The sequence below is a fragment of the Lissotriton vulgaris genome, chromosome 5, assembly GCF_964263255.1.
Source record: "Lissotriton vulgaris chromosome 5, aLisVul1.2, whole genome shotgun sequence".
Lineage (NCBI taxonomy): Eukaryota > Metazoa > Chordata > Amphibia > Caudata > Salamandridae > Lissotriton > Lissotriton vulgaris.
Genome location: NC_141693.1, coordinates 739,931,583 through 739,944,659, shown reverse-complemented (window position 1 = coordinate 739,944,659; position 13,077 = coordinate 739,931,583). Strand labels below are relative to the sequence as shown.

At 48.4% G+C, this 13,077-nt stretch overlaps 1 protein-coding gene across 1 annotated transcript in view; it reads left to right on the top strand.

Annotated features, from left to right (window-relative positions):
• Positions 1–13,077, top strand: part of CLDN19 (claudin 19) — a 153,789-nt gene that overhangs the window by 95,301 nt on the left and 45,411 nt on the right. The window contains exon 4 of the mRNA XM_086922173.1: positions 6,247–6,393. Within this exon, the coding sequence (XP_086778299.1) occupies positions 6,247–6,393 (147 nt within the window). The remainder of the gene's footprint in view (positions 1–6,246; positions 6,394–13,077) is intronic.

The window sequence follows — 13,077 nt, the reverse complement described above, 5'->3', positions numbered from 1 at the left end:
TTTCTCTCGTGATAAAAGGGTCCCATATTAAGGTGCTCTTTTATGTGTCTTGGGCGACATGATTATCATACTGGAAACAATTCTGCATGAACATGGGCTCGCTCTTGAATTTCAGCATTTTTTGTTTTTTTTTAAATTTGATGAGGCGCATACATAGCTCCAAGAAGTAGATCGGGGCTCGACAAAGACAATTCAGTGAGTTACTATGTGTTCTGCCCTGACCTTTTGGGGGCCACCAGAGGCCTAGGTGATTACTGCCCTTGCGCGGGAAGTGACGTGCTCGAGCGCGCGCCTTCCTTTTATTGTACGGCGCAGGCCACGCCTGGCCTGCGGATGTATGGGTGCGTGTACGTTTTTCAAACAGATAACGAGAGAACAGATTCAGTCTTACAACATGTTATATGAGAACGCCTGGGTACTTGCGTGTCCCTTGGTGTTGGGCTCAGGGCACCAGCCGGCAGGCGTAGTCTTTCAGCATCTGGCTCGGTGGGGGGGGTTAGGCCTCAGATTGTATTTTCGGGCGTTGCCCCTACCACCTTCACTAGTCTGGTAAATGTCTCTGGTTGCAGCCGCCGGTGTTTGGGGCGCTGCCGCGGAGTCACGTTCTTCCGCTTGACCTTCTGGGATATTGACATTTTCTTCGCTGGTTGTCGCCATTCCGTTGGGTCGGATTTCCTCTCCTGCAGCTTCCGGTCGCTGACTGGACTCCTGCGGGAGCGCCTTGAACCACGAGGTGTTCCGTGATACTTCCTCTTCTCCTCTTTTGGCTGTGACCATGGTGCCTTTGGTAGATGTGACGGTCCACGGGCCTGGTTCGTATCGGGTTTGGAACTTCCCACCGGGACGTCTGTTATGAATAATCACTCGGGTCCCCGGGCTGAGGCTCCTCGGCTGGGCCCTCCTGTACGTGCTGGCACGTTGGTTCTCATGTCGCCTCCGTGACTGGGCCTCTTCCGTGTCGGCCGGGGGTGGCGCCCATCCTGGCGCAGTTGGGAGGAGATCCCTCCGTGGTCCTTGGAACATCAGAGTCCATGGGCTCCTTTGTGTGGCGCAGTGGGGTGTGCCCCTGTATTCCCTTAGGAACTCGTTTAGTCTTTGCTCGGGATCAGCTTGTTCCACCAGAGCGATTCGGAATACTTTATTGAGGGTCCGCATAAATCTCTCCACGTCTCCGTTTGCTTGTGGCCACTGAGGTGTGATGCGGCGGTGTCGAATTCCCCCGGTCGTAAGGAACGTGGCGAATTCTGCCCCTTGGAACGGCGGTCCATTGTCGCTTCGGATTTCCGACGGGTAACCGAACATGGAGAAGATCTTTTCTAGGGCCGGTCCCACATGAGCAAATGCCGTGGAGATAACTCTCTCCACTACTGGATACTTAGAGTAGGAGTCAATTGCTACCAGTGTATGTCCTTCTCCCGGAAAACTTCCAAAGTCTATACTAATTTTGGTCCAAGGGGAGGTACAGGCCTCTTCTGTGATTATTGGCACAGGTCTCTCCAGGTCACTTGTCAGCTGACAGGCCATGCACCCTCGTACGTATTCTTCCACCCTGGTCTCTAAATCTGGAAACCATACCTTTTCCCTCATGCGTGCCTTCATTTTCGTCGAACCTTGATGTCCTCCGTGGGCCAATTGTATTGCCCGGTGTCTCAGGCTGTGGGGTATGACCAGTCGTGAGCCCCTCAGTAGCACTCCGTCATCCGTGGCACTCAGCTCGTGCCCGATCCGTCAGAGTCTTGTGAGTGATTCCTTGTCCTCCGCGACCCAGGACATGGGCGGGCGCAGGTACTCTGTCCACGATCCATCTTTTACTGCCTGAATCGTTCTCCGGTACACATTGTCGTCTGCCGCGGCTTCTTTTATTTCATCTATGGTCATGCTGTTCGGGCATGACGCGAGGGCTACCCACTGGGCATACTCCTCACGGTCGTCCTACATTGATTCATGTTCTTGTGGAGAGGGGTGGGGTGACAAATAGTCCGCGGGATTCTTGGCTCCCGGGCGGTAGGTGACTTCCATCTCGTAGGATTGTAGTTGTATCACCCATCGTTCAATGCGAGGTGGGGGGTGTGGAGCGGTTCCTTTGAAAAGGGACACTAGTGGTTGGTGGTCTGTGACCATTACGAACGGGTGGCCTTGTAAGTAGAGGTGGAAATGGCCGCAGGCCCACTTGATAGCGAGAGCCTCCCTCTCGATTTGGGCATATCTCGTCTCCGTCGGGGTTAGAGCCTTGCTGGCAAACGCTAGCGCCGTCCACTGGCCGGGCTCATGTTCTTGGGTCAGGACCGCGCCATGCCCCACCGGGCTAGCATCCACAATCACCTCCGTACGCTTCTTGGGGTCGAAGTAGGACAGCGTGGCTTTCTCCAAAAGCGCATCTTTGATCCCCCGGAATGCCTCTTCTTCCCTCGGGCCCCACTGCCACGGGACATCCGTCTTCGTAAGCGCTCGTAGCGGTTCACTCCTGGTGGCCAAACCCGGTATGAATCGGCCACAGTACGTAGCCATACCAAGGAAGCTTCTCACCTCCGTCGGGGACTTTGGCGCGAGGGCGTCTTTGATGGCCTTGGATTTCTTTGGATCAATCTGAATGCCCTCCTGATTGAACACATAGCCAAAGAATTCTATCGAGGGCTGAAAGAATTGGTATTTTTCTTTGTGGAGTGTTGCTCCATGGATGCTGAGTCTTTTTAGGACGTCTCTCAGGTGCTTGTGGTGTTCTGATGCTGTGGCAGAGTGTATCAGGATGTCATCGCTGACGTTGATGACCCCCGGTAATCCTGAGAGGAGTTCACGGATGGTGTTTTGAAACACCTCCGCCGCTGACGAAATGCCGAAGTTTAGCCGTTTATAACGCCGGAGCCCCAGGTGGGTGCTAAAGGTGGTAATGTAGCGACTCTCCTCCGCTAGGGGCAGTTGATGGTATCCGGCGTTTGGATCTATCTTCGTGAACCACTTCGACCCATTTACGTCGGCGACGATGTCATCCATGGTTGGAGTCAGATGTCTCTCTCTCCGGATGGCGGCGTTTGGTAGCCGCATGTCGATGCACAGACGGATGGCGCCTGGTTGCTTAGGTTTTTCTACAATCACCATGCGTGACACCCATGGGGTGGGCCCCGTGACTTTTTCGATGACCCCTAGAGTTTCTAGTTTCTCCAGTTCTTTTTCCACCAGTGGGCGTAGATGGAAGGGTACTCGGCGGTGCCGCAAGGCGGTGGGAGTGACTGACTTATCTATGTGCAGTTTGATAGGCTCGCATTTGATGCAGCCTAGGCCCTTGAATAATTCGGGAAATCGCGCCAAAAGTTCATCCACCTGGTGTGATCTTATGCGGTTAGCGAAAGCGATGAGTTTCAAGTCCTCTGCTGTGTGACTGCTGATCAAGGTATCGGCTTCACGGTTGATGATGTGGATTGTTGCCATTACCTGTGCCTCATCGGCCTGAATTGGTATTGTTATTTTCCCCTTTAAGGGTAGGGGAGTGTCCGCTCCATAAGCGAAGATCCTGGTCTTGGATGGCATTATTTCGGGCCGTGGGCGTAGTCTGTTGAATTGTTGCAAACCCATTACATTTACAGTGGCACCAGTGTCAATGATGGCTTTAACTTCATTTCCCGCCATTTGTACGATGCACGTGGGCTGTGGCCGTCGTCGCTGTTTGAGCTTTCGTGAGAACGACACGATGTACGCCTCCTCATCCTCCGACTCTGAGTCATCGTACACCGTGGGTAGGTGTTTCTCTGCCCTGGCTGGTGTTGTTTCGTCCAGCGACAGTTGACGGACGGCTTTTGTAGGCACCCGTGGCCTCCGGAACGGTTTTGACATGTTTCTTTTGCAGCACACTGAGGCAAAATGGTTTGGTATCCAGCAGTTCGCGCAGGTCTTTCCTTGAGCCGGGAAGTCTTTGGCCTTGTGAGGTTCATGTCCACAATACCCACATCGCGTCCGCGGTGGGTCTCTCCGGTATTCCCTTTGCGGTCGTCCCCGTGGTTGGGGTCGTACAGCATCTGCCCGCTCCACTTTGATGGCCTCTGCTTTGACCTGTGGTTGGTGTAGTGCCTGTTCCATGGCACAAGCCCTGACACTCGAGAGTTCATGAGATCTAGCAGGATTAAGATGTCTTCTAGCGTTATGCCTGGCTTGCGTAGGATCGCCCCTCTCAGCCTTTTGTCCCGGCATCCCTGGATGGTCTGCCGTCTTATGGCCTCTGGTTGGTCTTCATCGGTGGAGCTGGCCAGCTCCCTGACACGGGCATGGAATTGGTCCATCGTCTCGCCTTCCCTTTGACGCGCTTGACCCAGTTTGAAGACCTCAAAGTTTACGTTCAGTTGGGGGTCAAAATGGCCGTTCAGAGCGGCGACCGCTGTGTCATAGTCATCTCCTGTATTGGGCAAGTGCTTGAACAGCCTGAAAATTTCATCGCCCGCGTAGTGTAGTAGAAGCGACCGCTTCACCGCTTTATCTGTTTCCCTCATGTCGATAAAATAGTTTTCCAACCTTTCTAGCCATATTTTCCATCTAGGGGAAGCCGTAGACGGGTCTGCCGCCTCGCTGAATGGTGGTAGCACCCCTGGCGCGGCATGCTGGAATGGGATGTTGATAACTGGCACTGGTGCGTCTTCCTCCGTCATGGTGGTGGTACCACAGGGTGTCAGCAATGGGTCTCTTTTCCCTCCTTGCGCAGGCTCTGCGACGTCGCGTAGCTCACCTCAGCGTCGTCGCGGTGATTGTAGGCCTCGGGGCGCCTCGTGATGAGCAGGCTGCAGGGCGCGTTCCTCCCCAGGTGACGATGAGCTGGAAGATGCACACGGGTGTGGCGCGCTGATCCCAAAGCTACACAGCCGCTGGCCACAGTGGGGGTACTCAGGAGAGTGGCGGGCACGTCCTCCGCTGAAGTCCTCTGCTCCCAGGCACTGAGGAAGTCCCTCCCTGGCAGTCTGTGGCCTCTCACGTGCAATGCGTGGGAAAAACAGGGTGCCGGGCCGATCCGCGACTCACGCGCAATGCGTGAGAGATGGCAGGCAGTCGCAGAAGGCGGGCCGGCTCCGCACCCGGCATCGCCGCTGGATTCCCCTCGATGCAGGGGGGTCCTCCGACCCAGGTGGCCTCCTCACAGTGCTCCAGGGGGGTGAAAGGGCCCGAAGCCAAGGCCCAGACAGGTGAACAGGCCCCAGCGTGGCCAAATGCAGAAGGCCACAGAAGCGCGGCAGGCACCGCGGGATGGAGCGGACCTGCTCCGAGGTGGCACGGGTGTGCGAGCGAGGGTTGGGCCCCCTCCGCTCGTCACCAGTGTTCTGCCCTGACCTTTTGGGGGCCACCAGAGGCCTAGGTGATTACTGCCCTTGCGCGGGGGCTGGCAGCGCCGCAGCAGTAAGGACACACCGACACAGTATCACTGTCGGAAGTGACGTGCTCGAGCGCGCGCCTTCCTTTTATTGTACGCCGCAGGCCACGCCTGGCCTGCGGATGTATGGGTGCGTGTACGTGAGGAAAACTAGACCGCTAATAGACACTACACTATGCAGAGAGGGTATTGTTTGTGTTGTGTCAGGTTGAAAGTGCATTAAGGAAACGGTATAACAGAGAGTTGCGCGGGGACATGTTTTGAGATGTTTAGCCAAACCACTATATATTTATCTTTCCTATATTTACATAAAACAGGCATGTTTTAAGTATTTTACACCTGTTCACATTTTGAAGTACGGACAGGATAGATTCTTTACTTTGATCAAATACTTATGCAAGCCTTGCAGCGGCCGCAACAGGGGGAACGTAGAAAGAAGTATACACATTGAAAATTAAGGCAGATGTAAGCAGGTAAAGTGTTGCTGGTCCAGTGAGAAATACAAAATGTATTCAGTTTAACGTCATCGTCATTTCTAAAAGGGAAAGATATAAGGAAATAAGGATACACTCTTATTACTCTTACTTTAATAACACATGGTTTGGCATTCCCTTGGAAAGAGGGAATGCCATATAATAATAGAAGTAGGAACTCTGATGACTATCTGGCTCGAAGCTATGAATTTGATTCTCGACTAGCTGATTTCCGGAAAACAGTACATTTGCTCTAAAAAAATAGTAATGAAATGTGTAAGTTTCAAAAATAATGTCAGAATCCAAGCAGAAGAAATATTTAGTATGAAAACATATTTTATAATTGTGAAAGGAATATCGCTAGAGAAAGTGGTTTGTTCAATTTATAATTGTAGTTAACTAATGTTGCTTTTTGTTGTACTGTAGGTATGAATTTGGGTCAGCTTTGTTTGTCGGGTGGGCCTCTGCCAGCCTCACCATGCTGGGAGGATCATTCCTTTGCTGCTCCTGTCCCAATGAAGAGAGAAGAGGACAACAGTACTACAGACAGTCACAGCCTTCCACCAGCAGAGAGTATGTGTGAAAAAAACGATTTAATATGCATCACTTGGTTCCATAGTGTTTAGTACCTTTAGCTTTCATAATGTATACACCGACGCCATTTTGTCTTGCATAGTGCTCTCTGTAAATACGTCGTAGGTGGAGGATTCTCATTCACAGAAATCTAAAAGTAATGTTAGATCTGTAGCAGTGTCGCCATTTCCCTAACTCTAATTCATTGCTACTTGCAGAAACTTCCAACGCATCAGCTGATTTTGCTACATTTGTGAACACAATGTCGGGGGGCCCCCCACCCCCGCTTCCCCCCGCACCATTCTTTATTTGCATTTCACTTTTTGCAAGCGGTTTCATTTTTTAAGAATATTACAATTGATTAATAGATATTATTCGTGGCGTGGGTTCATAAGTTCTTAGCATGGTATTTTTTATGGTCTAATAACTGTAATATAGCAAAAATAACTATGTGTGCTTTTCAAACACAAATGCAAAATTAGACAACTGAATGAAACATATTGATTATCCAACTTTGTCCAGTCAAATTTCCTATTGCATGCAAAGCCATTTCAATATTTTTTTTAAAAAACACATTCTGTAAGTGAATAAAAAAGATCCTATACAATATGTAAAAAGCATCAGTTCTATGTTTAACGGATCTTTACACTATATCCTTTTCTCTTTCCCCAGCCTCCACATAGAGATTGGGCTGCACTAAACTGAATACAACTTCATAAAAGTAATTTATTTTAATCAATGTGTTTTACCATAAATTGTAACACATCATAAATATAGTGGATATCAGGATGTCAAACAGTGCTTAATTTATAAAAAATGAAGTGCCAGGGCCCAAAGTATTTCTTCGTGAGTCCAATGCACCTAGAGCCAGTGCTTTAAATAGGCCAGTACTCACCGGTACTTAGTCCCGGCACTTTTTATTTTTACCAAGCAGAGTACCGGCACTTCTCCACTGTCAAGGAAAGTACCGGTACTCCGGTTCTGACTGATAATGTGGGCACTGAACTGGTGACGTTTTTTTGGCAGCATGTTGGCCGTTGCCGTCTATCTGTGATATTCAGTTTTGACAACTGGCAAGCTGCGTGATGAGGCCTGTACGGCGAATTGGAGGCCTACCTCTGGGTCTTCTTGTTAGTGTTTCTTGTGGAGGAACGCAGGTAGAAAGGGCCATTTTCACCTAGCTGTCTCCCAGTGGGGTGTGATTGTCTTTCTCCTCTTTCACTTGGCCTGCAAATCTCCCCCTTCCTGTACCGGCCTGCTGGGACATTGAGTCCATGATGGGCGGGGATGAGGTGGTAGACTCCCTGGTGCTGAGGTGAGGTGGGAGGAGGTCAACTGACTTTTCCTTTGGAGGACAGTATTTTACTTCCCCTGACCTCGACCCTGCTGGACTCTGCACGTGCTCGGGACCCTGCAGTGCTCACTGTCTGCCACTGCAAGCTCTCCGGCCCGTGGGGCCTTCTGTCGAGGGGAAAGGAGGGAGAATGGGGGTGAGTGAAGGTGAAGAGTGAGGGGGAAGGAGCTGAGAGTACGGAAATATAAAGAGGCTGAAGGGGTAAGCGCAGATAGAGATATGTAAGAGATCCAGACAGGTTACAGAAAGAGGTAAGGAGACGCTGAGACAGCAGATTAGAAATAGAAATAGTGATGGTAGAGAGACTGATAGGATATAATAGGGGACAGAATTATCTACAAACGGGAGAGATGTGGGTGTGAGAGTGATCGTCTGGTTTCAGATGTGAAAACAGATAGTGTATGTTTGAGAGGAACACAATTGGGACATATTTGAAAAGAAATGCGAGGAATGCTTGTTTGTGTGCGTCCACTCTTGAATATATAAGCTTTGCGCCAGATGCAAGCAAGTAGGAACATTTGAATTATTATATTAAGAAGCTGTAAATATTACAAAACAAGGAAACATGAGCATTTGGCGTTTGGACATTTTGTTTAGATTGATACATTTCTCACATGTTTTGCTCTGTCCCGCAACCAATGTAAGTGGCAGAGTCTCTCTCGCCCTAGAGCCCATTAATTATTAGCCTGAAAGTGCTAAAAGTACTGTTGATGGCTTGGCACATTCAGGCTTTTAGCTATTAATCTGCACATATGGAAAGTTTGAGACCACTATCCAGGAAATGCAAGGGCAAAATGAATACTCAATGGAAGTGTTTTTGTATCGTCTCACTCCGCCTCTAACCACACCCCTAGCTCAATTTAACGAGTACCTGCACTTATTTTTTGCATTTAAACCACTGCCCAGCGCCATCTCAACTCCAACCACTGCTACCAAATACTAGTGACAGCCACATCTATGTACTAGTTTTTAAAAAGTATATCACATCACCATTGAGGAATTATGCAAAAAAAAATAGTCACATAGTGCCACCGTATGGTGGATAAATATTTGCTGGTGTTTAGAAAAAGGTGCTGGTGCCTTGCACCAGCAAACACTGGCTCAAATTAAGCACTGATGTCAATTTTTATTGAAGGCTACAACCAAGATCCTTTCTATGAGGTGACTTTTCATGGTCTACATAATATGTACATCCATGCCACACTGCAATAAAAAAATTAGAATGCTTGTTTTAGCAACTTTCAAGGCCTGATCCACAAACGTATTTTAAGCTCCAGAAATACAGCAGAGTGATCCTAAAAAGACATGCTAGATTACAAGAGCATAAAATACTTGTGACACTGCCTCACATGAAATCACACATGATGCCAAGTGAGCTATCAAGGTATAAACCACCACAAACCGAGGTTTACATTTATACAGCATGATGAGAAACAGGCCATGCTCATTAGCTGAACAGAGGAAATAACTGAACAAAAGTAGACATATTATGTAGTGGCAGCTCACAGAGGGAGTGCTTCAGGCGGTGGGGCGGGGGAGGGGCAGGGTGTGGGGGTAGTGGAGTCAGACATACGACGACACGGAGTAAGGTAAGTAAATAAATAACTAAAACTATTTACCTTGCGCTCGCTGCATCGCCGAGTTGGCTCTATGTATATAATGTAATGTAATATTTCCTGCTCTCAACATCCATCTAACATGAAGATCTATGAATGATTAGAATACTGGAAAGCTGACAGGACCATTGAAGACAAAAGAGCAGCGGTGGACTACACACATTGGCATAGGCCCACTCCAGTCAAAATTGCAATGCCTTGATTTACAGCCTCCTAATCCTTCTCTGTCTCCTGCATCTATATAGAATTTGGGGTTCACACACGGGATAGAGAAGGAGACAGAGAGTGTGGGTGAATGCACACAGCAAGCCTTCACTCCTCCCATGCTGCACAGCATCCCTGGAGCTGCTGAAGTTGAAAAGGGGGTTCGAATTTCCCCTCGGCTCCTGTGTCTTCCTCAGCTCTGCAAATGAAGAAAAGCAGCCTGAAAGAGCCCAATATAAATCAGGGGCTGGATGCTGCCCACTTTCACTGCTCCTGCTGTCCCTGTTTGACAGTTACCACAGTGGTCGTGCATGTAGCAGGAACTGCATACACACCTGGAGCTGTGAAAGGCTCAAAAGGCTCATAGTTGTTGGGGGTTTGACGTCCCATGTGCCTCCAGAGAGGATATTTCTATGAGGACATTCCCCATTAATGGGGCAAAATCTTTTTCTAGACTTATAGCCCTCTATGGTGGTCGATACTGGCAATTAAAGTCCTGCTCCCTTGTTATTGGCTCGTAAACTTAGACCTAGAACATTGGAGCCAGCCTTTAAGGGTCAGTATAGCGCACTATGACAGGCATTAAGGGCCAGATGTATCAAAGGGTTTTACCCATTCTGTGTCTATGGGAAAATGTGTACGTACATATGGCCCTTTGTCTATGATATTTATTTTTACAGCAACAATGTCTGACTATATCTAAATTATGTTTACTGTGATATCTCATCTACTCCATTGGCAAGGTTCCGGGTTTCATATTCATTGAAAATGAGGCCACGGGACAACATAATTGTAATTTACTGAATGATTCGGTCCCATCATTTTGAAATGTGGGTTCACCCCAGTGGCTTGGGTACTAGGGATCTCGGAGCAACTCTGAGCTTCTTGTTGTAAGAATTACCTATTGTGCTTAGAACCTCAGGAACCAACAACTGCAAGCTCTCTCCATGTCATGATCATCCTCCATAGGACAATCGATTTATGAATGGCCAAGGATAACTCGGAGGACAGATGTACAAAGAATGGAGTCCGTAAAAGTAATCTCAAATTGAGAATCACATTCTACCAAATTCATTCTGTGTTTGCGAACTGACCTATGTCCTAATAGGTCAGTTTACTAAAAACCTGATTCATTTTGGGTTGGAGTTCGACATACCTCATGAATATTAATGAGGTAGGTCGCAAACTGTGACTCACTATGGTTCGCAGGCATCACAGAGATGGTGACCTGTTAAGGTCAGCACACCACCATGTCTGGGACACTAGGGTTTGGTGGGATGCAGGGCTCTGGTTCCATTGCCGCTGCACCTGCTGTACCAATGGTAGCTATGCCCCTGGTCTGTGATTGGTTTTTTTTTAATGAAAAGTTTAAGTTACATTTTTTAAGAACAGGTTGTGGTCCATGCCTGCTCCTAAAAATTATTTTGTCAACATGCTCAAAGGGGAAGGGGTTTCTGGGGGACCCCTTCTTGTTTGTGAATGGTTTGCCAAATACTTTGAGGTGGTGGTAAAATATTAATATTTTATGTCTTGATTTTGGTCACAAAACACTCATACGTCCCATACCAAATTAGTATGTAGAAGGGATGCCCAAATCACACCCCTTAAAAATACCAAATCAGAATTTGATTGCAACCACAAATTGTGATTTAGTAACGTGTTATAGAATCACAATTTGTGTTTCATACATACAAAAATTGCCTTTTTCCAGTCACAATTGGGCCTTTGCGATGGCAAAAATGCTTTTAACATCTGGCACTATTTGTGTAATGGAGTGGAAAGCTCCAGTACCGATAATATGTAAATGGCACACAATAAATAGATTTTCCAGGTCAGTGCTTAATTTGTATAAAAATTAATTGCTAGGGCCCAAATAATATCTTGGGAGCCCACTGCAGCGAGTGATGATGCCCCAGGTCCTGCCACTGCTGCAAAATGCCAGTTGCAGCATCAGTTAGTTTTAAAAAATATATATTAAATTGGCAATTAGGACATGTGCTATAAAATAGGCATGCAGTGTTACCATGTGGTGCATAAATATGTACCAGTCTTTAAAAAAAAAGTGCTGGTTCCGAGCACCAACAAACACCAGCACAAATTAAGCATGGGTCCAGGTAATGTAATTACTTTTTTTAAATACACTTCATTCACTATTAAAAGCACAGTAAAAATAATGTTTCTGCATAGCCTTACAAAGGCCATAAATGTGGACAATCTAGCTTTCCCAAGTTAGCAGGGGACCCTATGAGCATTTTTATCCCCCTACCAATAAGTTGCTTATTCTCATTAGTGGTATTGTAGAGATGCTGTGTTTGGCTTGCAGACAGATGCAGAGAGTTATGTTTGTGTAATAGTTACAGTTCTTAGGGGTATATTCACAAGAACGTGCAATAACTATCGCCAACGTCAGTCATCGCCAGAAAAGTTAACGCTGCCTAACCCTGTATTTCATCGCCATGTTAGCGCGGCATTTTCAAGCCCATGCTACATGGCCATAAAAACAGGGAACGGCGAAGAAAACAGCCGATAATATTATAACAATGCCGCTGGCAGCCTTGTGACAGCACTTGAGACTTTGGCTGTTTTCTTCACTACGGGGGAAAAGCGGAAAATCGTCGTACCTTGCCAGGATTGACCGGGGAGGCTCTGAAGGCAGTGTTTGTGTGTGAGGGCGGGACTGCGAGTCCCAGCAGGAGCAGCGCTTCGATCACCAGCGCACCTGCGACTCTTCCCGCCCTCCCTCCTCCCCCTGCTGCTTAAAGAGGGTCGCGGCCCCCGCTCCGCGGGAGCCGCTCGCAGCCTTGTGACAGCACTTGAGACTTTGGCTGTTTTCTTCACTACGGGGGAAAAGCGGAAAATCGTCGTACCTTGCCAGGATTGACCGGGGAGGCTCTGAAGGCAGTGTTTGAGTGTGAGGGCGGGACTGCGAGTCCCAGCAGGAGCAGCGCTTCGATCACCAGCGCACCTGCGACTATTCCCGCCCACCCTCCTATCTATTTAACCCCGCCACCCCTCTGACGCCGTGCTTCTCACGACTGCAGTGTGTTCTATTGTAATATGGCAACCAGGGTCTCCAGGAGTAAAGCTGCACAACAGTGTTCTAGCACACTGGAAACAAATTTCCCCAAGGCCAGTGCTCTGGCCAATAAAGGCCATCCAGTGCTGGACACTCACCCCGAGATGGGCTCAGAAAACTTGTCACTGGACTCCACGGATTCCTCAATTGATGCTAGTACCCCATTACTGTTGGATGCCACCCACCTGTCACTCATGGACAGTATTGACCAGACTATTGAGTCTGTCCTGCAACAACTAAGGACCCAGTCAAACCACCAGAGGGATAGAGATTCACCACGCCCCTCTGGGGTCGTAGTTCCCTCCTCTAACGCGGATTGTACGGAAACTGAGTCGCAGGATGTGGGCCAGGCTGTTGTTCCAACAGATCCTGTAAGTAGCAGAGCGGAACAACCACCAAAAAGGAAAAGGTCAAGGAAACTAAAAGGGGCAAAG